Below are 24,853 nucleotides of genomic sequence, written 5' to 3'. Positions count from 1 at the left end.
TTACTCTGAATGAGGTAGGAGGCCTGGGAGGGTTTTGAGCATTGATTAGCTCTCTGCTTTTAATGGGATAATTCTGGCTGCTGTGCTGAAAACAGAGGGAAGGAGAACAGGAATGGAAAAAGGGAAATCAATTAGTAGGCTGTTGCATTGTAGTTGTGAGAAATTGGAAACCACCTAAATGTCCGTAAGTAGGAGGGTATTTTAATAAACTGTCTATAGAATGGAATACTAAGCATCAGTTCAGTTCAAAAAAGTTCAACTGATCTGGACTGATGGGGCAGTATTTTTGAGACACGGTTTTGGTTAGAAAACAAGTTGCTGGGCGCCTGGGTGGCTCAGTCGTTAAGCGTCTGCCTTCGGCTCAGGTCATGATCCCAGGGTCCTGGGATCGAGTCCCACATCGGGCTCCCTGCTCTGCGGGAAGCCTGCTTCTCCCTCTCCCACTCCCTCTGCTTGTGTTCCCTCTCTCGCTGTGTCTCTCTCTGTCAAATAAATAAATAAAATCTTTAAAAAAAAAAAAGAAAACAAGTTGCTGATTGATATAAATTCATTATGAAACCATTATGTTTTTTTTAAATTAATTTATTTTAGGTAAACTCTATCCCCATTGTGAAACTTGAACTTATAACCCCGAGATCAAGAGTTGCATGCTCCACAGACTGAGCCAGCCAGGCACCCCTGAAACCATTATGTTTTTTAAAAATATGCAAAACAACACTCCACTTTTCCTGTGGGTGTGTATAAATAGTGTCAGCTAGCACTCATCTGGCACTTACCATATACCAAGCACTGTTTGAAGTGCTTTACATATAATAACTTATTTTATCCTAATAATAACTCTGTGAGGTCATGTCATCATTTCCACTTAATAGATTAAGGAAATTATGGCTCAGAGAGGGTAGACAACTTCTCAAAGGTCACACAGTTTATATGTGACAGGGCCAGAATTTGAACACAGGAAGTCCAGCTCCAGAGGCCAAACCCTTAACCACTGCCCTACATTGCCTCTCCTAAACAGAGATATATATATATATGACAGAAGGTATGGAAAATTTACAACAAACTGACAAGTGTGGGAACTTCAGAGGGGAGGAACTAAACTGGATTGTGGACAGAAAGGACAGATAATGTGAGTTTTATCTTGGTTTTAGAAAAGAATGTAGCCATGTATTATTTGTGTGATTTGAATTTATTGTTTTTTATAGTGGAAATCTGGTAGGGGAGAGAAATCTGCAAAGGAGAGAAGAGAAGGAGCCAGTGGATCAGAGAGTTATTCAGGCTCTTCAAACTCTTATTTTTTTTAAGCGAGAGAGAAAGAAAGAACCAACTTCTACCCTTGCCCCTTCCACATCTGCTCCTTCACTCTGTGTCTGTCAGTCCCTCCACCATCTAAACCAGTGGCCACCAGGCCAAAAATCTGTACTTGCCTTCCAGCTCCGTGGAGGCCTCCTACTTCATGGAGAATGGACACCAGCCACCCATTGGCTCTGGGTGGCAACTAACTCTCAGACACCTCCAGGCAGGGTGGCTGCAATCATCCAAGAACACTCCCCTGGAGAAGGTTGCAAGTGTGAGCCATTGGTGAGAGCCATCAAAAGGATCCCTGGAGAAGGGAGCACCACTCTGTCTTCCATAGTTCCCATCCAGCCAAGCAAAGGGAAATCTGCAGGTGTTTCCTGGTCTCTTTCTTCACGGCTGATGTGGAGTTCTTTTTGGGGAAGGATTACAGAGACCTTAGCAACCTGATTAAGAACGAAAGACCGTAGGAAACAACCCGAATGTCCACCAACTGATGAATGCATCCATAAAAGGTGGTAAATCCATGCAATGGAATAGTATATTTTAGTAAAGTGAATTAAGTACTGATACATACTATAACGTATATGAACCTGAAACATTATACAAATAAAAGAAGCCAGACTGGAAGTGACAAATATTGTATAATTCCATTTATAAGAAATTTCTGGAAGAGGGGCGCCTGGGTGGTTCAGTCGTTAAGCGTCTGCCTTCGGCTCAGGTCATGATCCCAGGGTCCTGGGATCGAGTCCCACATCGGGCTCCCTGCTCGGCAGGAAGCCTGCTTCTCCCTCTCCCACTCCCCCTGCTTGTGTTCCTGCTCTCGCTATCTCTCTCTCTGTCAAATAAATAAATAAAATCTTTAAAAAAAAAAAAAAAGAAATTTCTGGAAGAGGCAAATCCATAGAGACAGAAAGTAGATTAATGTTTGCTAGGGCCTGGGTGGGGGGATGGAGAGTGAGTGATGATGCAGGGGTTTCTCTTAAGCTCATATAAAATCAGTGCTAGCCAGGCCCAGGTGGGGCCTTTGTCTTTTGGGAGTAGGAAAGAGAATCTCTTGAAATCCCATCCTCTGCATTTGCAGTGGGCACTGGCTTGGTACATCAGTCAGGTACTTTAATATTTGAGATCTTTTATATTAAAATATGCTTTAAAATTACAAAAATAATACATGCCTATGACAGAATGGAGGGTATATGTTAGGTGCTGTACATTCATGACTTCACTTAATCTTTGCAACACCTTTGCCAGGTAGGTGCAATTATTTCCAATTTCCAGATGGAAAAAACTGAAGCTCAAGAGAGGTGACATGAACTGCCCAAGGTCACATAGCAGAGTTAAGATTTGCAGCCAGGTCCATTTGGGTTCATAAACATGTATGAAGTAAAAAGTGAAAAAGCCCTATACCTCCTACCACACCCCATTGCCAATCCCTCTCCCTCGGTTAAAAAAAAATTAGTGTTAAAAGATGATTATGTATCTTTCAGAGATTTTTGCATAAAAATACAAACCTCATATATCTATATTCATACATGTACACATTTAGGTATTTTTATATTTTTGTATATGTGTTTATATATTTTTAATTTCTCACTTTAAAAGTAATACTTTCTTGGGTGCCTGGGTGGCTCAGTCATTAAGCGTCTGCCTTCAGCTCAGGTCATGATCCCAGGGTCCTGGGATCGAGTCCCACATCGGGCTCCCTGCTTGGCAGGAGGCCTGCTTCTCCCTCTCCCACTCCCCCTGCTTGTGTTCCTGCTCTCGCTATCTCTCTCTCTGTCAAATAAAAAAAAAAAAAAGGTAATACTTTCTTATTTATAATACTTAGAAAATACAGGAAATAATAAAGAAGAAACAAAAAATAACTATTACATAGACTTTAGAAGAAGCAACATCTCCACTATTAGCATTTTAGTATATTTCCTTCCAGTCTTTTTAAAATGTATTAGATATTCAGTAGATACAAATACAAATATATGTATTTAAACGTATGGTTGTATAAAGAATGAGGCAACAGGGCGCCTGGGTGGCTCAGTCATTAAGCATCTGCCTTTGGCTCAGGTTATGATCCCAGGGTCCTGGGATCAAGGTCCGCATCGCGCTCCCTGCTCTGCAGGAAGCCTGCTTCTCCCTCTTCTACTCCCCCTGCTTGTGTTCCCTCTCTCTCTGTCAAATAAATAAATAAAATCTTTAAAAAGAAAGAAAGAGAAAGAAAAGAAAAAAAGAAAGAAAGAAAGAAAAGAAAGAAAGAAAGGCAACAAATTCTGTATACATATGTATAATTCAATTTAATAAGAACATTTCCATTATCTTTCAAACTCTCAATTTTACTTGTTTCCCCAATTCATCCTGAACCCACCCCTGTTAATGTGCAATGGCTATCTTGAATTTTGTATTTATTATTCCTTTACATTTCTTTGTAATTTTACCACATAGGTATATATCCCTGTATTGGTTATCTATTGCTACAAAACAGATTATCCCCAAACTTAGCTTAAAATTACAAATACGTATTATTTTATACAGTTTCTGAGGGTCAGAAATTCAGTGGTTAATAACAGTGGTTCTGGCTCTGGGTCACAGATGAGGTTGTAGTCAAGCTGTTGGCTATAATCATCTGGAGGCTTGGCTGGGGCAGGGGGATCTTCACATGACTACTGGCAGGAGGTTTCATTCAGTTCCTCACCACACATGGGCCTCTCTGTAGGGCTGCTCATAACATGGCAGGTGGTTACCCCCAGAGTGAGTGATGAGAGAGAGAAAGAGATAACCTAGTCTTGGAAGTGACATACCATCATCTCTGCCATTTGCCATCAGTAACATAGAACAACTCTGGTATATTGTGGGAGGGGACCATACAAGGGTGTGAATACCAAGAGGGAGGGATCTTTGGGGGCCATCTTGGATGAGACTGGCTACCACAAACCCTACACAGTATGTAGATTAGTTTTTCCTGTTTTCACACTATATATAAATGGAATCATACTTCACTATTCTCTTACAATTTTTTCATGCAACATGTTTCTAAGATTCTTTTATGTTGTGTGTAACTAAATCCACTTATTTTCTCACTGTATCACATTACTATGTATAAATATACTACTATTTGTTTAAATGTTTTGCTATAATGGATCCATGAGTAGTTTCCAGATTTTTGCTATTACAAGTAGTGCTGCTATTGGGACACCTGGGTGGCTCAATGGGTTAAGTGTCTGCCTATAGTTCAAGTCATGATCCCGGGGTCCTGGGATTGAGTCCCGCATCAGGCTCCCTGCTCAGGAGGGAGCCTGCTTCTCCCTCTCCCTCTGCTCCCCCTGCTTGTGCTCTCTCTCTCTCTAATAAATAAAAAAAAAAAATCTTAAAAAAACAAGTAGTGCTGCTATAAACATTCTTTTTTTTTTTTTTAAGTTTATTTAAGTTTACTTTTTTTTTTTTTTTTTTAGTAGTAATCTCTATACACCCAATGTGGGGCTAGAACTCACCACCCCGAGATCATGAGTTGCATGCTCCTCCAGCTGAGTCAGCCAGGCACCCCTGCTGCTGTAAACATTCTTATACCTGCACATGTGCAAGAGTTATTTTAGAGCATGTATCAAAGAATAGAATTGCTGGGTCATAGGTTATGGGCATCATCAATTCTACTAGGTAACAATACATTTTTTTCCCAAAGTTATTCCATATTCTTGAACCACACTTGATTTTATCAGATTTTCCCATTTTTCCCAGTCTGGTGTGTGAAATGGCATCTCACGGAGGTTTTAGTTTTCATTTTCCTTGATAACTAGTGAGGTTGAGCATCTTTTCAGATTTATTGACCACTCTGTTTCTGTTTCTCTGTAGCATCTATGCAAGGATTTTCTCCACTTTTGTTGTCTTTATCATATTGATTTCTAGCCTTCTTCCTATGCATGGTATTTAGAGTTGAGATTGTGTCACACAACTAATTTTGTATACTTTTATTTTCACTTAACATTACACCACAAGCATTTCCTCATCATCTAAATCTCAGCAAACATGTTTTTAAAACAATGTTTTCTGGGGCACCTGGGTGGCTCAGTCAGTTAAGTATCTGCCTTTGGCTCAGGTTGTGATCCCAGGGTCCTAGTTTCGAGCCCCATGTTGGGCTCCCTGCTCAGTAGGAAGCCTGCTTCTCCCTCTCCCTATCCCCTACTTGTGCTCTCGCTCTCTCAAATAAATACAATCTTTAAAAAAATTTTTTTTAAAACAGTGTTTTCCAGGGGCGCCTGGGTGGCTCAGTCGTTAAGCGTCTGCCTTCGGCTTAGGTCGTGATCCCAGAGTCCTGGGATCGAGCCCCACGTCGGGCTCCCTGCTCAGCGGGAAGCCTGCTTCTCCCTCTCCCACTCCCGCTGCTTGTGTTCCCTTTCTCGCTGTCTCTCTCTCTCGTCAAATAAATAAATAAAATATTTTTTAAAATATAATAAAAAAATATATATATATTAAAAAAACAGTGTTTTCCAATTAAAACAAAATAGTCATGTTAGATAACACAGAAAAGCATAAAAAAGAAAAGAAAATCACCCATAATTTGAGTACCCAGCAATAACTACCTCTTTGCATTCTGGCAGAATTCCTTCTACTATATTTTGTGTGTAATGTACATTTTTTATAAATCATAATCCTCAGTATAGTTTTGCAATTTATTTTTTTAAGTGTTACGCTTTGAGCATTTTTCCACTTCATTAAATATTACTCAATTACAATTTTAATGTGGGAATTTTTTTTTAAGATTTTTATTTATTTGACAGAGAGACACAGCGAGAGCAGGAACACAAGCAGGGGGAGTGGGAGAGGGAGAAGCAGGCTTCCCACTGAGCAGGGAGCCCGATGTGGGACTCGATCCCAGGACCCTGGGATCATGACCTGAGCCTGAGGCAGATGCTTAATGACTGAGCCACCCAGGCACCCTTAATGTGGAAATTTAACCCATGTAAACCGTCACCTTATTTATTGACCTTCTTAATTTTTAATTTTCTTTCCTGTGTTATAAATAACCTTGCACAGACATCTCTGTAGATAAATCTTTGGATGCATTTCACTTCTTAAATTCAATTCCAATCAAAGATCATTTCTCAATGATCTTTCCAGACCTGTGTTTAAGGCTTTTGGTAAGTATTGCAAAATTCCCTTCCCAAAAGACCCTATCCATCTCTCCAAAATATAAATTTCTTCATGTCCTTTCCCTTCAAAAAGCCTGGCTGGTTCCTCTGGTGTCTATGCAGTGTCCTGCACATGCAGATGCACATTTACGTTCAGTCTCCGCTACCACCACTCCCCTCTAAGCCATCCCAATTTATTTCTAGATCACACCATGGACTCTCACATTAGATCTCCATGCCTTTGCTCAGGCAGCGCCCTCCACCTAAAATGCCCCTTACCTCCTTTCTCTTCCAGGCAAAATCCTATTCTTTTAAGGACCAGTTCAATAAAGCTCATGTCTCTGGACAGGGCTGATCTGCCCTCTGCTGGGCCCCCAAAGCACATCATAGACGTCCATAATGATAATTTTCACATTGAAATAATTGTGACACAGGAGGTTTCACAGATTCACACAAATCAGATCACATCCTGCCCCAGTTTAAAACTCTTCCATGGGGGGCACCTGGGTGGCTCAGTCGGTTAAGCCTCTGCCTTCGGCTCCGGTCATGATCCTAGGGTCCTGGGATGGAGCCCCACATCAGGCTTCCTGCTCAGCGGGGATCCTGCTTCTCCCTCTCCCTCTGCCATTCCCCCTGCTTGGGCTCTCTCTCTCTCTCTGTCAAATAAATAAATAAAATCTTAAAAAAAAAAAAACTTCCGTGGAACATAATAGAAAGTTCAGAAATTGGCCCCAATACACTTGGGAATGAAGATTATGATAATAGAGACATTTCAAATGAGTTGGGAAAAGATGAAATTATTGGGATAACTAGGTGATTATTTGGGAAAAAATTGTGGATTCCTGCCTCACACCAAAGTGACTTTATGATGGCACAAGATTGAAATATAAAATATGAAGCCATGTAAAAACTAGAAGAAAGTAGAGAATTTGTTTTCTAATATTGAATTGGAGGTTTTCCTAAGAATGACATAGAACCTGGAAACCACAAAGGAAAAGACTGATAAATTGAGATACATACAAAATAAAAGTTTGTCCATGGTAATAAATAATAAACTGGAAAAATCTTTACATCTTAGGTGTAGAAAAAAAGGATAAAAATTCCTATAAATCAACAAGGAAAAGCTGAATGGAAAGACCAACTGAAAAAAGGGCAAATGAAGTGAACAGAGAATTCACCAGAACCCCCCCCACACAAAAAGGCTCATAAATACGAAAAATTGCTCAACTTCTCTCTTAATAAAAAGAAACGAGGGGTGCCTGGGTGGCTCAGTCGTTAAGTGTCTGCCTTCCCTGCTAGGGTCATGATCCCAGGGTCCTGCTTGGCGGGAAGCCTGCTTCTCCCTCTCCCGCTCCCCCTGCTTGTGTTCCCTCTCTCGCTGTCTCTCTCTGTCAAATAAATAAATACAATCTTTAATAAAAAAAAGAAATGAAAAATAAAAGTGCCTGTTGGTTTTTATCTTTCTGATTGGCAAGGAAAATAAGGTTTGATAACACACTGCAGTTCAGGATGTAAGGAAAGAGGCACTCTCTTATTGATTGGAGGGCAAACTGGTACAACCTATGAAGAGTACTTTGCCAATATCCATTAAAACAAAACAAAAACAAGTTCATATACTCATTTACTGATATTCCACTTCCAGGAATTTACCTAACAGATAAACTCCCACGTATGCAAAATAACAAATGGACAAGTTCTAGCACTATTTGTAATAGGAAAGGAGTGGAAACTAAGTGTTCGCAAATAGATTAGGCAAGTAAATTATGGCATGTCTTTATAAAGCTGTGTATTAATTTAAAAAACTGAGGCAGATCGAAAATGTGGAGCTCAATCATAAGAGCAAGATGTAGAAGTGTTTATAGCAAGCTATCATTTGTGTAAAAAAATCTGTACAAGTAATTTGCCTGTGACTACAGCGACCATCCCTGAAAGACCTCAGAAGGAAGTGATGATCGCTGTGGGGGGACCCGTGGATTGGAAAGCAGGGGTAGGAAGAGGACTTAACTTTTTCATTCTATGCTCTTTGCATATTTTTAATATTCGGTGTTCCTGTATACCTATTTTTAATTAAATTAACATAAAACACCTTTCAATGTTTAGGATCAAGTCTAACTCACTTCCATGGTCAACTTCCCAACCTCCTCCCATGCCACATTTCCTCTCCCTCACTACCTTCAGTCAACTTGCTTCTCCTTCAGTTTCTGGAACATTCCAAGATCTTCCTGCCTCAGGACATTCTGCATAAGCTGTTCCCTCTTCCCAAGTTGCTGTTCTCTAGGTTCTTACCATGGGTCAGCATTTTCTTATATTTCTTTTTTTTTTTTAGATTTTATTTATTTATTTGACAGAGAGAGACACAGCGAGAGAGGGAACACAAGCAGGGGGAGCGGGAGAGGGAGAAGCAGGCTTCCCACTGAGCAGGGAACCTGATGCTGGGCTCCATCCCAGGACCCTGGGATCATGATCTGAGCCGAAGGCAGATGCTTAATGACTGAGCCACCCAGGTGCCCCAGCATTTTCTTGTATTTCAAGTCTTGCGTTCTGTGTCATCTCTTCAAAGAGGCCATCCCTGGCCACCCTACATAAACAATTTGTTGAATAAATGCCTCTCTCTCACTCACTGGGCAGGCAGGGCAGGGTTTACATCCCTGACCACCCAGGCTAAATAAGTACCTCCCTTCACTCTCTTTATGACAATACCCTGATTCACTTCTTTCATAGCACTAGTCACTATTTGAAATTACCTTGTTTGTGTATTTTCTTAGTTGTTTACTGTCTCTCTCCAGCTCAGGGGTTTGTCTCCATGAAAGCAGGGGCCATGTCTTATCTTGTTTCTATCTTCAGCAACCCAAATAATAAACATTTGTTGAATAAATTTATGCAACACATACTACGGACCACACACTGTGCTACAGATTTTATAAATAACAACTCTTTCAATTCTCACAATAACTCAATGAGGGAGATTGGTTTTTTACCTATTTTACAGTTAAGGAAATTGAGGCACGGAGCGGTTGAAGAACTTGCCCATCTGACAGAGTTGGAATCCAAGACACAAGGTTCTTAGCTACAGCGCGACGCTTTTTAGATATATAACCTCGCAGATGGATGAAACTGACTAAATGAACGAACTCATGGAAATATGAATATAAACGTTGCTTTTTTTTTTGCGTCTCCAGATTCCCCAGATCTGCCGCAAGGGGGCGCTCTCTCCCAGGTCTTGACGCCAGTCCTCAAGGCGCGCACTCCCTTTGCGTCTCGGGCTCGCGCGCGCTGCCGCGGCACCGGAAGTGACTGAGCTTGCAAGTTCCCCCGGTCTCTTCAGGGGAAACTGAGGCCGGCTCGTTCGGAAGAGACAGCGCGAATCGTCAGCCAGGTAGGCCGGCCCGGGTCCGCGGCGCGGAACTTGGCCACGAAGAGCCCTCGCGTCTGGAAACGACCTGGCCGATGAAGGGGGGATGTGGCCCCCCACGGCTCGCGGGGCTCGCAGGTGAGAGCGCCGCCTCCCCTGTGCGTGGCAGGCGCTGCGTCCAATGGGAGCCCTCGCCGTCCCGCTTCTGTGCCGACTGGGCTCGCTGATTGGTTACGCCGGGGCGGGCCGCCGAGGGCGAGACCCCTCCTCCCTGAAAGGACTAGGGGGCGCCCCAGAGGGAGAGCTGTTGCCTGGCAACGGGGCGGTGGCCCGGCGGGTACCCGGCCTAGCGCGCGGGAGAAGCCGCCAGGCCGCAGCCCACCCGCCCCGGGCTCGGGAGAGGTGCAGCCCCCGGCCCCTAAGTCCTCCCGGGGGCGCCAGGAAGCTGCCTTGGACCTGTCCTCAGGAAAACGTGGTCTCAGCTGTTGTGGTGGGGGGAGGCTCGAGCAGGCCTCAGTCCCTCTCCCTGACCCGAGGAGAGGCCCGGCGCCTCACCCTCACCCCGTCTTTGTGCAGGGCGCCGGCGGCCATTGTGTCCGTGCGGGGAATGGAGGACCCGGCAATCCCCCCCCACCGCCGCCACGTCCAGGGCCTTTGGGGAATTCAGAGAAAATCAGCGGTGTTTCTGGGGGGTCCCCGGTCGTCAGCCTCCCGGAAAGGCCCGGGGATGGCCTTTCCGAAGTCAGACCGCAGATCCGAGGCAGTTTCCCCCTCCCTCTGTCCCTTCTCGAAACCTTGAGCCCCATTGAGAAGTCCCTGCAGGGTTTCGGAAGCCTTACCCTGAACTGGTACTTAAATAGAAACAACAACAACAACAACAACAAAACCCTAAACCCCACACCAGCCACCTCCGGGAGAGTTCTCCTGGCTCCCAGTAGGAGGCGGAGAGCCAAGGGGCGTGCAAGAGCGAGGGGGCTGGGCTCCCGGGTGGCAGGAGGCCGCTGCCGAGTGGCCGCCCTCGATCCGGGCGATGGAGGAGGAAGCAAGCGAGGGGGCCGGTTCCTGAGCTTCGTAATTCCTGTGTCGCCTTCTGCGCTCCCAGCCTGCCGGGTCGCATGATCCCTCCAGCCGGAGCTCCTTTTTTTGCCAGCCGCCGTGAGGCCGGCTGAGTTGCCGGCATCCCGGCTGCCACCTCTTCTCCCGACCTATGTTACAAAAGATCTTCCCGGGGTTGCACCTGCCTGCGGTTGCCTGAGACGGATTTGAATGTAGGTGGTGTGGGGGTGGGGGGCAGACTGCCCGTGGGGGTGACTTTCTGAGGAAGGCATTTCGGAGAAAAGGGGGTGGCTGGGGTAAAAAAAAAAAAAAAAAAAAAAAGCCGGTGTGGTGATTCAGAAAGAGCCCACGGGTGCTTTCAATTTGACTTCATTGAAGTCTTTTGGAAGCTAGACCCAGACCTTACCTGAGAGCCACAAAGAAACCAGTTCTGGTACCTCGAAGGGGAATGGGATATTGTAGGGTAAATGGCATGCATATTAATTTTTTTTTTCCTGAAGCTCTTTCTCTCCCATCAGAACCCTATCTTGGCTTTGGATCTCAGAAGAGAACCACTAAGCAGAGACCAGACTCAGTGAGTGAGCAGGTGTTTTGGACAATGGACTGGTCGAGCCCATCCCTATTATAAAGATGTTTCAGAGCAACCGGGAGCTGGTGGTTGACTTTCTCTCCTACAAGCTTTCCCAGAAAGGATACAGCTGGAGTCAGTTTAGTGATGTGGAAGAGAACAGAACTGAGGCCCCAGAAGGGACTGAATCAGAGATGGAGACCCCCAGTGCCATCAATGGCAACCCATCCTGGCACTTGGCGGACAGCCCTGCGGTGAATGGAGCCACTGGCCACAGCAGCAGCTTGGAAGCCCGGGAGGTGATCCCCATGGCAGCGGTGAAGCAAGCTCTGAGGGAGGCCGGGGATGAGTTTGAACTGAGGTACCGGCGGGCATTCAGCGACCTGACATCCCAGCTTCACATCACCCCAGGGACAGCATATCAGAGCTTTGAGCAGGTAGTGAACGAACTCTTCCGGGATGGGGTGAACTGGGGTCGCATTGTGGCCTTTTTCTCCTTCGGTGGGGCACTGTGCGTGGAGAGCGTAGACAAGGAGATGCAGGTATTGGTGAGTCGGATCGCAACTTGGATGGCCACTTACCTGAACGACCACCTAGAGCCTTGGATCCAGGAGAACGGCGGCTGGGTAAGGACCACGCCCCTTGTATGTACCTTTCCCTTGGCCTCCAGTCAGAGAGATGTCTAACAGCCTCTCCCCCGTATCTCTTTCTGTTGTGCTGGGTGGTTATTGGAGACTGTTTGTTAAGGAGATGTGACCGGCCTCATTGCACCACAAGAGGTTAACTGTTCTCAAATACAGATGACCTAGTTCTTGAGGGACCAGGCATCTTTCATTCTGGTCACCCTCATGACCCTACTCTTTCATACTTGTGTTCCAGTTTTCAGCAGAGGAAAACATAGCCTGTGTGTTTATTTGGCCCCAAATCTTTGCGAGTGGAAAGTTATTCCAGTGTTCCCCCTCACCCTGACAAAATGGCTCACCACAGTAAGTGCTGATGGGTGTAATGCCTCCGAGCCCCTCCATTCTTACCCCCCAGGGATGTCAGTCTTGTCCTGGGCTTCCCTCCCACAAATCAAGTTCCCTTTATTTCAGAGTTTGCATACATGTTCCTCTCCTCTCAGAACAGGGCACGGCCAGGCAGAAGTTCCCACTGGCCTGGATGGCTGAGGATTGTCAGATTTTTAGGGCAGTGTAAGCTATGCCACTGGGCCGGTTTTTTGTGCTGCACCCCTCTGTTCATTTGCTCTGAAGTGTGCAACTTTCTGCATGGCTGGCCTGTTTGTGGAGCTCTTGCTGTGTCACGCATTAAGCCCGGGGACTTTGCACCTCACTGCCTGGGGTCGGTTGGGGAGCTCCAGCTGTTCTGCCTGTTGCTTTCCAGCCGGGGTCCTAGGGCCTCTTCACGGAGCACTGTTGGATGGCAAAGCAAGAACCTGGTCTCTGGGGCTCTTTGGGATATAGAGATTCAGTGACAGACTTCAGAAACAAACTGACATAGGTGTGAGTGCCAGCCCTGTCACTCAACCAGCTGTGTGACCTTGGACAGGCCAGTTTACCTTGAGCCTCAGTCTCTTCTACTAAAAAAAGGCGGCAAGCCCTCTTGGCCTTGCAGAATATTGTAAATCTTGGAGCTAATGTGAGCAGTGACTGGCACCAGCAAGTCCCTGTAGTAGTTGTTATTGGTTCCAGACGAAGGAGTCGTGCCCTCATTCCTTTCCTAGGGAGGGAGAATTCTCTTGCCCATCACCAACTTCGGAGCAGATAGTGGTGAGAGGTTCTTACCATTGGTCATTGTAGGCAATGTTTGCTCTTCTGCAGCAAACTCAGTCCTAATTTCCTTGCTTATCTCCCTGCCTAGGGGAGATGCAGGGCTTATGAGAGGTATTCGGTCCCCTCAGAATACCCCCAAAATTGAGCAGGCCGTGGAAAGTAAGTCATCTATTGAAGGAGCTGAGGTGGAAGGGGCCTTGCAGCACGGACTCAGGAATGTCAAGAATGCAAATTATCCATAGGCTGGGCCTAGGGCGTGGCACTTCAGTTTACCTCTGAGCCAGAGACCGCCTAGTTTGCCCTTCCCCCTGTCTTATTTCCCATTTCTTTGCAACTTCATTAACTCTTCCTGCTGCCAGTTCTTGTAAAATACAAAGGGGTCAAGTCAATAGAGGTCAGATGACTGGGGTGGGGTTGGGGGGGGAGGTAAAAGTGGAGAGCTCTCCGAGCTAAGGCTGACCAGACTTGAAAGCCATTCTGTAAATGAACTCCCTAGGGGGATAAATGATTAAATAGTTCCTGTTGGTTTGTGTGATGACCTCGCCTGTTCCCTCCTGCTTTGATTCTCTTTGGGGGCAAATATTTGTTCAGCTGATTACAGGAGGGACAGGATTCCAGCACTTTAGATGCAGCCTCCGAGGCATCTCCTAGTAGAGACGTGGGCCTTGTGCCCACCTTGCCTGACTATTGTCTTTGGCCAGGGGTGCTAATACCAGGTGGGTTGTTGCCAGCTATTAACAAAAGGCAGTCTGGGAGAGGTGTCTGTTCCGTCGGCCAGCCTCTGCAGAGGGCTACCAGGATCAGAGAATTGCCAGTCGCCCAGTATTGTATACAGAAAGAGGTTTTAGACACGGCAACACAGGGCAAGTTCATTAGATCACCCCTGGATTGAAATTCCATCTTCTGTCTTTTTGCCCAAGAATTTTCAGAGCCCGTTAGACAACATACCATATGTTACTTCCTCCTGGTGAACAGAGGGGATGTGTGCAGAAGCCAGTTATGTCAGCACCATTTCTGGGCATACGTGCTCCCTGAGGCCAGGAGGTAAAGAACATTGGAGTTAGAGATCCTTTGGATAGAAGCTACCCACACACTTCCCTGTCAAGTACCATCCTGTTTGAGCTGCACTACAGTGGCATCTCAAAACCTTCCTGGAGGCTGTGGCGGATCCACGAGTGTAGGACTTACGGGCCATTACCACCCTGGGATATGCTCTAATTTTAGCATCCCTGCAGAAAAGGGGAAGGAAATGAGCCTTTATAGAGTACATCCTATGTATGAGGCATTGTGTTGGGTCTTCTACTTACGCAACCAAAATTTACTGAGCATCTACTATGAGGCAGGCACCGTGCTGACAGTAAGCCACACATGATACCTTCCCTCATGGAAATGACGTGCTATCTCATATATCCCACACAATAACTTTTCAAGGTAGGTGGGTTTATTCCCAGTTTACATGTGAAGCTCCTGATAGCTCAGTGACTGGTTCCAGGTATCCCTCAGCCAGTTAAGTGACTGAGTGAGAATTTACACCTAGGTCGGCCTCAGTCTGAAGCCTAAAGTCTTTTCCATCTGCATCAGGTTGTCCTAGGAGTAATAAAGTGACCCAGACAGCCTGGCACAGAAGGGCAGAAATGCTGTTGGGTCAAACAAAACATGCCCGTGGAGGTGCTCACTCTGGTCCGTGACATTGCTCAGGAAGCCTCGGGTAGAAGAGCGTCTTTGTTGACAGTAGCAGGTTCCCAAAGGCACATGTGTAGTAGCCTCAGATTCTGGCATTGGTAAAACTCAAGTAGGCATCAGGGTATTGCCCAGAGTGGCCTTTTTGTTAATTCTTTCACTGTTAAACCCTCTCAGGCCCTGCCAGTAGATAAGAATCGTGTGTGTGTGGGGAGAAGGTGGCCTGTTTCAGATATATCTGCTTAATTGTGGGTGATTTCCAAGGACTGGAATTCCACATGTAGCCACACCACTGCCTGCCTGGAGTCACCTGGCAAGATGCTCAACCTGTTTGTCTCTCTTGTCCATCCATCTCTCCTACCTGTAAAATAGAATAATGACAGCCACCTGCCATAGCTTGACTCTAGTAAAGAATCTAGAACAAAAGCCCTTCCTGGGCCTTAATTGTAGGGTGGAAGCACTTCTTTTAATGAGTGGACCATCTGCCTCAGAAAACTGAACTTTGGCCCCAGAGTTCTCAAGAAACAAAGCCAACTCTTGAGATACTCATCTAGAATGGAATATGATATGACCTTCTCTGTAGGGACAGAGTGTTTTGGGGGTTTTCCAATGGGAATGTGGACAATTTTAGGGTGAGGACCCAGGTGGGCAAGCCATTTTGGGATCGCAGTCCCTGGGAAACCCCTTAGCTTGATGGAAAACCATTGTCAGGAGCAATGAACAGTGTGTGGAGAGAGGAAACATAATTTGGCCTTTCCCAGGCTGCATGGTTCTGTGGTCTTCTAGTTTCTATAGGTCTCTTCTTGCCTATTCTGGCTTCTTTGGCATGGGTATATGCTAGCTGAAGCACCTCAGTGACCTTTGCAGATCTCAGCAGCTGTTGGCAATTCTGCGGTTTTCTTGGGGAAACCCCATTAGAAACCCCAAATGTGGAAATTTTTAGTAATCTCATTCAAGTCCCAAAGTGGGGTAGAAATGTCTCAGGGACTCCACCTCAAAGCACCCAGTTCTTCTGGATGTACATTTGAGGTTGCTCTTGAAACCCTGTCACCATCACAGGATTTTCCAGACTTCCTGGGACTAATTTCCCCAGAGGCCCCATAGAGCCCTTTAGCTTCTGGTAGAAAATTACCCAGGTGTTTTTTCAGGGGGTCCCAACAGAACCCAGAGGGTTTTCTTGACTTCTGTGTGGTTAGTCACCAGATTTGTTTGGGTTGCAGGAAGCAGCGGTTGTCAGCTGTCCTTTCCCCAGCAGGTATCTGTCCTCACACCAATAGGCTTCAGCATTTTCCAGTGTCCTCAGTCTTCCATCATGGGGCTTTCTTTCAGCAACCATGGTCTTGTCTAGGTTTGGCATGGATAGATTTAGGGGTATTCTCAGTGAGTTCCTCTTTGACAGAAGTATAATCTACTTCCTTAATTAGCAGGGCCCTGTCCCTACCCCCAACCTAATTGCACAGAGTCCTCCCTAGGGACTCCCTCTCTTTTCTTTGAAGGAGTCACTCTGCTCCTGGAGCAGCTTCTCTTCTGTCCCTCCAGTCAACAGTCTGTTTTCCCCATTCCCAGTTGGCAGACCTGAGTCAGACAGTCCACTGGGTCTTTTTGTTTAGCCTGGGGAAGAGAAGACTCAAGAGAATATGATCACCAGTTTCAAATATCTGGAGGAAGAGGGGCTACACCTTTTTTATTGGTAGAGTACCCAACAGAACTTGGATAAATGAGAGGAAAATAACAGTGGTAGCATGAACTTAGTGTAAAGAAGACATTTCTCACACTATTATATCTCTGCCAGATTTAGGAGTTTCCTGAAGGTGGAGTCCACATCTTTTTTTTTTTTTTTTTAAAGGTTTTATTTATTTATCTGACAGAGCACAAGCAAGGGGAGCAGCAGAGGGGGAGGGAGAAGCAGACTCCCTGCCAAGCAGAGAGCCTGACATGGGGCTCAATCCCAGGACCCTGGGATCACAACCTGAGCCGAAGGCAGACGCCCAACCGACTGAGCCACCTAGGTGCCCCTGGAGTCCACATCTTGTCCACACTTGTTTCCTCAGCACTGAACAGAGGTCTTGGGCATAGCAGGTATCTAATGAGAGAGATGCCCACCAAATTTCTGAAGAAACAGACAGTTATCAAACCAGAATAATAGTAATGGGAATTTTCACTGACCTGATCATTCGGTCATTGATTCAAATGGTATATATTGAGCTCCTATGTCCAGGCTGTCCTAGGTATTAGGGGTACTACTGCCTTAAATTAAGTTTCTGTCCTCGTGAAGCTCACATTCCAGTGGGGAGAAACAGACAATAAGCATGTAAATACATATATAAAACATATCAGGTGATAGTAAGCACTATGAAGAAAATAAAGCAGGTCAAGGGCATGCCTCGCAAGGGAGGTGGGGCTGCAGTTTTAAGAGAGGTTAGGGAGGGTATCACCAAAAGGTAGTGTTTGAGCCAAGACCTGAAGAATGTGGCTAGAGAAGAAATAGCAAGAGGGAAAGTGGTTGGGATTGAGAGGGGAGAGAGGTGGCCAAAGGCCAGATCACACGGCGCATTACAGTCCATGCTGAGGACTTGGCTGTGGATGAATGCGAGAGAAGCCAGGAGAGAGTTTGCAGCAGGGGTGAAGTGATCTGAATTCGGCAAGGGCGGCAGCCAGGAGGAACCAGTGATGAGGCTGGTGCAGCTGCCCAGTGAGAAAGAAGAGTGGTTTGGATCAGGAGGCTGAGGTGGAAGTAGTGAGAAGTGACTAGAGAATATGGCCAGGTTTGCACTTGGTGTACTGATGGAAGCCACCTTTTCTAGCCACTTGGAGGTCATGAAATCAAGGCTAAATAAGCTAGTTGTTCTTCAGGGATAGTTCTCTTCAAATGTGGTATCCTGAATGGTCCTCCTCCATTCTAGGAATATTTCGGTCTGAGTAACTGCAGCTTCTCTGGGCCTAGGTCCCAGCTCACCCACATCTAGCTGTGTGACCTTGGGCAAGCTCCTTGAATTCTCTGAACCTTGGGGCAAATAATACCTGCTTCATCAGGTCATGGCAAAGACCTAAAGAGGCATGCCTGAGATGGGTAGAGCCTGGCACGTGTTGGTATCATAATTCTTAATCATCTTCACCACAGAACTCACGTCAGAAACTCATTCAGCATCCATTCTCCTTTTCTGGACTGCATGCCCCTCCAACACATGCTCTAGGCAGACAGGTCACATCCTCAAGGCAGACAGGTCCTAGCAGTGTTCTGTCATGGCAGCAGCTCTTGGTGTTCCTGTATCATGGTGGTATAAGCACTGGTCTTAGAGTCAGGATCCCTGTTCTGTCGTCAGTCTGCTCAGACTCACTGTCTTGCTTTAGCCAGCTCACTTCACCCCCAGGCTGTAGTTTCCACCGTATCTGTAGGATGGAGGGTTGAAGTTGATAGTCTATGAATCCTGGTTGTCACTGGCATTAAGCCTTGTGGCCAGTTCCTCCAGTAAGGCCCTATTTCACATTAGTTACATTTGAGGATGGCTCTTTTCTATCAATAGCTACAACACTTTAACTGCAAAAATTAAGTAATCCCAGTGTCAATGTAGCGTAGTTTCTCACTGACCCCTCAATAATAATAATAAACCACATTTATGTAGCACTTAGAGCTCAGAAAGCGCTTTCATATCCACCATGCCTTTTTATGCGTATAGCCACCCAGGGAGGTGAGCAGGAGGGAAGTCAAGCTCAGAAAGGTGAAGTGGCTTGCCAAGGTCACACATCAGGAGGAAGACACAGGCTTTGGATTTTCAGATCTGCACTTGACCACTTCTTTGCTTTGTGACCTTGGGCAAGTCTTTTAACTTGTAAATGGCCATAATAATAGTGCCCTGTTCTGAAGACTCAGTGAGTTAATCCATATCTTAAGGCCCTCGAAACAGTGACTATTCGTATCAGCAGTAAACGGCAGCCGCATCCTAGGGCTCCTTCTGGCTTCCCGTTTATTACATATTGATTTTTGCAAATAGTGTTTTTGCAGAAAGAAACTGCCTTTGGGACCTTCGGGTACTTGGTTTCATCCCTGATGAGGCTCTCGGTCCAAGCTGGAGCCTTACAGCTAGCTCCAAGCTACAGGGCTTTTTGGGCAGACTCCAGAGCTCCCCTCGGAACTAGAGGTTTTTCTCTCGCTCTTCAGGAAATGCCATTGCAGTGACTTCCATGGACTGCTTCCTGTCCCAGCCCTGCAGCCGATTCCTGCTGGCGAGAGTGTAGAAACTGGAAAGTCATGTCCCTAAAGGCTCCCCCCTCCCCACAAACTGCTTTTTTTGGACATGTCCCTCCCTTTCCTCTTGTCAGTTACTTTCTTTGCTCCCTCCCCCGTTCACCTTTCACCTAGCTTCTCTCCAGCCCTTGATCACCCCTTTAAGATTTGAAAATGCATTTCCACTTAGTTCTGTCAGGCTTTTTTCCCCCATCCCATGCTGGGGGGCTGGTCAGAACTCTTGAGCTCTCTCCATGGCTCCATCACTCAGTAGCAGTTTCAGTCTGGGACTCCCCCTAGAGGGACATTAAGCCTGTCACTTGCAGTGCCTTGTATCATCCATTAACCCTGAGTTTCCTCAGAGGTTCCCCTGCCCAGGATGGAGACTCCTAAGAGAGATCTTAGAGGTTTGGCACATGTAAATCCTGCCTCTTGGAGATTGATGACAGAGGATAGAGTGAAGTGGAGCCGGCCCTTCCCCCCCTTCACCTTTCAGGAGGAAGCTAGAAAGGTTGAAAACCTTGTTGGACAATCATCTGAGGAATGGGAGCTAGCTTGGGAGGGGATTGGAACGCACTCAACTATGCCTCAGATCCTTTGTTCCGCTCTTGAAAGGGAAACATTCCCCTCCCTCCTCCCTGGCCACACACACGTGCCTTTGTTCCCCCGGTCAGGCGGAGCCAGGAACACAGTGTCCCTTCCAAGGAGCCTGACTTGCCTCCCCAGAGGCTGGCCGCCTGGTCAGCAGGACTGGGATTTTAGCTCAGCGCCCCCCCCAGTCTCCTGTCCTTTCCATGGGGGAGCCTTTCTCTCAGAGGCTGAAAACTTGCCTACAAACAGCTGTCCAGGGACTTCCCTGGAATTATTCCACGGGATGCCCACATCCCAGGATTAAACAGTCCCTCCCTCTTATTCCACTTGGTGATTAATATTATTGTTAACATTACTATTAATAGTACCTAACATTTATCAAGTGCTTATTCTATGCCAGGCATTGTTCAAAGTGCTTTACATGTATTTATTTATTCCATTCGCCTAGCAGCACTTTGAAGTTGGCACTATTATTATCCCCATTTTACAAATGAGGAAACTGAGGTAGAGAGAGGTTAAACAACTTACGCAAGGTAGCACGGTTAGTAAGCTCCAAGCTCCCACTTTTAAATTCTGCGCTCTTCCCCCTCCCCCTCACTACCAGCTAGATGATGGTGGGTGTTTATCCAGTGCCACTTATGTGACAGGCCTTTTACCAACATCATCTCTGTTACTGTCCCAACAACTTGATCATTACAGGACACTGAGATTTGGAGGGCTTAGTTAGCAGGAGGCAGTCAGGATTTCAAACCAAGACTGCCTCACTCCAAAGCCTGTGTTCTTTATCTCTACCCTCCTTTAAAACCCTACAAGGTTATCGATTGAGAAAACTGAGGCTCAGAGAAAAATGACATGTGCTCAGGACCTCATAAGCTAATAAATACCAGGGCGATCTGGGATTCAGACTTGAGATGACACCTTCAACACTTTACTGCTTTAGTAGTCTGGAGCATGATGATAGTAGCTTTTATGTGCGTGTGAACGCTTTTCTATAATTTACCAGACTCCTTTGTATACATCGTTTCACAGTGAGGTAGGTGAGGTGGGCTTGTTCAGTCCCATTTCAGGGCAGGGGGGCTTGTCCCACAGTAAATGGCAGAGTCAGACTTAGAATCCATGTTCTGACTTTTAATGCAGTGTTATTGACCATGCCTGCCTTCCCTAAGGCTGTCCATTGCTTGGAGCTGTCCTCAGAGTTTTGTTTCATTTGTTAAATCAACAAATACTGATGAATGCTTTATATGTGCTAAGTGCTGGGGATACTATGGATACTGTGGTGAGTGGATCTGGGTCCCATCCCTCAGTGGTCTGTTTCCATGCCCCCCATATCTTGGGCCTTGCTGATACCCTTCTGCCATCTGAATCAGGCTATGTGTATCACCCATCCACCCCCTCTGTTGCCAGACACACCAGGCAAGGTTCATTATACTTGGTGTGTATTGATCACCTTCCATACACCCATAGGTAAAAGTCTGGACTCAGATTTGAAGTTTAGCTTGATTTGTTGCTTGTGGTATAGTATGAGGCATTATCAGCTTCAAATTCTCACCCTTAAATCTGAGACAATAATACGAACCCATCAGAGTAAGCAAAGGTATTTTTTAATAATAATAACAGATACTGTGTGTTGAGTGTTTGCTCTGTGCCAAGTGCTATGTTTATCCCCTTTGACATAATCATCTTGTTTGGTCCTCACAACTGTGTCAAGACAGGGAATCCTGGGGCACCTGGGTGGCCCAGTCGTTAAGCGTCTGCCTTCAGCTCAGGTCATGATGCCGGGGTCCTGGGATCGAGCCTTGCATCTGGCTCCCTGCACAGCGGGAAGCCTGCTTCTCCCTCCCCTGCTCCCCCTGCTTGTGTTCCCTCTCTCACTGTCTCTCTCTCTCTCTGTCAAATAAATAAATAAATAAAATCTAAAAAAAAAAAAAAAAAAGGAATCCAGAGCTTCCAGAGGCTCTATAACATGTCCATACTAACATACCTTATAAGAGGCAGATCTGGGTCTTGCACTCAGATGTATCTGGTGCCAAAGCCTACCCTCAAGCCACTGTGTCATTGCTTCTTTGCAGGTCCGGACTGGCTTGTTTTACCCTGAGTTCCTGGCACAGGGCCTGAGGTTGGGTAAGGGCTCAGCCAGCATCTGCTCAATGAACGTGAAGGGTTATTATTAGATGCAGGTTAGGTGACAAAAATGTCTCTGTCCCTAAGGAAGCAAACTCATTTGCAGCAGGAGGAATAGACCCAAAACACTACAAACTGTGCCAAGTCTGTGGTGTAGTTTCCAGAAGTAGAAGAGGACAGACCCACTGGCTGTATCCCACAGGTGCCCTGGACCTCTGCCAAACCGGCCCACTTCCACCATCAGCTATTCAGTTGATGACTCGGTCCCAAGGCCTCTACTCTCAGGCTGCATCATCAGTATGTACCTTCTCCCTTGCCAACTGCATCGCCAACCCAGACCCTCTTCTGTGCCAATAGTGGAAAGTGTCAGGAAGGGGAAAGATCACTAAAGGCTTGAATAGTAACTTTCTCAGCATTGTAGCTTTGTGTAGTTCACACTGAGTCCTCAGTTTCCCCATCTGTAAAAGGAAGATAATGGTCATCCCTTAATGAAGACAATAGCAATCTCTTTCTCATAGGCGTGCTGTGTTTTTTCAGCCTGTATCACTCTTCTCTAGATCTGATCAGAGCTGTCATCTTACCATTTAGGTCTCAACTTAAATATCACCTCTCAAAAGGCCACTCATATTTACATGTTTACTGTCTGTCTCCTCCAGTAAGATCTAAGCCCCCAGAGTGTAGGGGTTTTGTCTCATTTTTTCCTTCATCCCCAGCATCTAGCAGAGTGCTTGGCACATAGGAGACCCTTAGCAAATATTTGTTGAATGAGTGAGTGACCCTGTAGCCCACCTCGCACAGTGCCTGACATAGTATGCTCAGTCAATGTTAGGCATCATTATTACCTATTAGGAAGATGTGGACCATTTGAAGGCTTTCAGTAGGTGGAAAGAATGTGATGAGGGCAGCCTCGGTAGGTAAGAACCACCCAGGCAGATCTGGAGGGTAGAACGTGTATGATGCATTTGGGAGGCAGTGAGAAGGTAGACTGGTCTGGGTTGTCAGTAAAGCTGGTCAGGGAAAAGGGAGCAGTGACTGATGGTGGAGGCTTCAGGGCAGAGGGATGGGGATGGTTGACAGTACAGGTGGGGCCAATGAGGAGAGGCCCAACACTGGAGGGATGCAGCCAGGTCTCCAGTAACCCCTGGGAGAGAGAATCCCTTGCCAGCTGGGGCACAGCAGGCAGAACTGCAGGGAGATAAAAGCCAGCGGCACCTGCGACCTGTGGATCAGGTAGACAGCCCTGGTTGTTATTTTGGGGCTCTGGGCCAGGTGCAGATTCAAAGGCCTGATTGAAGCCTTTTGGCAACTCTTGTCTCAGCAGGGTAAACATCACCTGTCTCCCGCCACCTGTGGCAACAATGCCAGGAAGGTACCCTAGGCAGGCCCAAGGGGCCCGACTTTCTTGCTGCCCTCATGGAGCAAGAAATACCCACCAGGAGAGGCCACTCCTTTCCTGTCCTACAGCTCCCTTTCTGAAGGGCTCAGGTGGCGATAAGATACCTCCTGCCCAAGAGGCCCCTGTGGTTCTGGCCCATGGAAGGCAGGGGCAGGGCTTTGGGAGCCGTTGACAGCTGGGCCCAGCTGGGGGAAGGGGTCAGTTTGGGAGCAGGTGCAGATTTCAGGGGGGGCGGGGCCTGAAGGGAAGTAGGGATCTTGGTAGACTACAAAATTTCCCTCCCCATCCCCCAGCCACAGCTGGCTTCTCTAGGAACCTGATGACCTAGTTACACTGCTTAGAAATTGTTAGCTTAACTTGCAGTTTAGGGCTGTACCAGTCTCTCCTCTCTGAGGCTTCTTGGGTCCAAAAGGTGTCCTGGCATTCCCCCAAGAGGGTTCCATGTGAAGGACATCAACCATATCACATGTACAGGCTTCTTGTCCAGTCATTGGCTTCTCCCTTCTTCCCTGATGTGCCCCCACCTACCCAATCCCAGGGAGAAAAGACTGCCCTGCCCCCACCCCTGCCTACTTCTCTCTCTCTCTGGGGGTTGATGGGTGGCAAATAGAGGTCACAAACTTCCCTGGAGGTTTAGCAGAGAGGGAGAGAACTCCTATTGCCCTAGAAATAGCTTGAGTATATGTACCCATTTCCTCCTTACCTTCTCATCTATGTGATGTTCAGACTTGATGGAAGCGGGTGAGGAAGAATCTTCTGGGGGCTCTGGAGGCTCCAGCCCTCCCAGGCAGTAGCTACTCCTGGTATTCCTGGTGTCTGCCTCTCCATGGCCTCCCTAGGACAAATTCCGTCAGTTAAGAGTTAGGTACAAAATTTGCCAAACCAATTATTGAATCCTACTTGCTCTATAGTTATCCTTGGACAAATTACTTAGTCTCCCCCAGCCTTAGTTTCCTCATGTATAAAAAAGAGATGATAATATATAGTGCTTTTCTTCTTTTTTTTTTTTTGGTGTAAAAAGGTGGTTTTATTAAAGCTCGGGGACAGGACCCGTGGGCACAAAAAGCTGCCTATAGTGCTTTTCTTGAAAGACTCTTGGGAGCATGAAAATAACTAGTAAGATACATGGAACACTTAGCATAGAGCCTGGCATATAGTAATTACTCAGTATGACAGCAACTATTACTGCTATTGTTATCAGTGTCTTCACAGGTGATCAAGTTGCTGTGATCACTATTGGAGCTACTCTCCAAGAGCAAACTTTTAGGCTGAGAGAGTATGTGGATATCCTTTGGAGATTATAGGATTCCTGAAGCTGAGGACTGTGGCCCATAACCTTGTTCTCCACCTCCTCCACAAGTGCCCCAAGTCATGCTTTATACACAATAAGTGTTGCTGACCCAGCATTTGGCAATAGGGCCTATTTTCTTCGATCTTTGCCAAGGGCCTCCAAGAAGGCAGGAACCTCCTCCTCTGCTTTATTTACTGCTGTGTCCCTAGAACCTGCCACAGAACCTGGAACATAGAAAGCACTCAGTCATTATTGTCAACTGAGTGGAAGGCTTAGTGAGTTGAATATTAAAATACATAGGACTTGGGGCGCTGTCTGACTTAGTCGGTAGAGCATGTGACTCTTAATCTTGGGGTTGTAAGTTTGAACCCCGTGTTGGATGTAGAGA

General features: G+C 46.4%; 2 protein-coding genes across 5 annotated transcripts in view; both read left to right on the top strand.

Annotated features, from left to right (window-relative positions):
* Positions 1-8,361: 8,361 nt before the first annotated feature.
* LOC116641941 (translation initiation factor IF-2-like) lies at positions 8,362-10,908 on the top strand. Its single transcript, XM_032419949.1, has 3 exons — positions 8,362-8,400; positions 9,739-9,789; positions 9,904-10,908. Exons 1-3 carry the CDS (start codon positions 8,362-8,364, stop codon positions 10,882-10,884), a joined length of 1,071 nt encoding a protein of 356 aa, XP_032275840.1. The 3' UTR covers positions 10,885-10,908.
* BCL2L1 (BCL2 like 1) overlaps positions 9,681-24,853 on the top strand; it is a 51,692-nt gene continuing 36,519 nt past the window's right edge. The window contains exons 1-2 of one of the 4 annotated variants that reach the window (XM_032419266.1): positions 9,681-9,789; positions 11,340-12,015. In XM_032419266.1, coding sequence (XP_032275157.1) covers positions 11,452-12,015 — 564 coding nt within the window. In that variant the 5' untranslated portion in view covers positions 9,681-9,789; positions 11,340-11,451. Of the gene's footprint in view, positions 9,904-10,641; positions 11,034-11,321; positions 12,016-24,853 lie in introns of those variants that run through there. The other 3 variants (XM_032419264.1, XM_032419265.1, XM_032419267.1) reach the window with 3 other exon arrangements.

Source organism: Phoca vitulina, unplaced genomic scaffold (assembly GCF_004348235.1).
Source record: "Phoca vitulina isolate PV1807 unplaced genomic scaffold, GSC_HSeal_1.0 scaffold22, whole genome shotgun sequence".
In the NCBI taxonomy this organism is placed as follows: Eukaryota; Metazoa; Chordata; class Mammalia; order Carnivora; family Phocidae; genus Phoca; species Phoca vitulina.
This window is presented reverse-complemented; position numbering and strand designations above follow the sequence as displayed.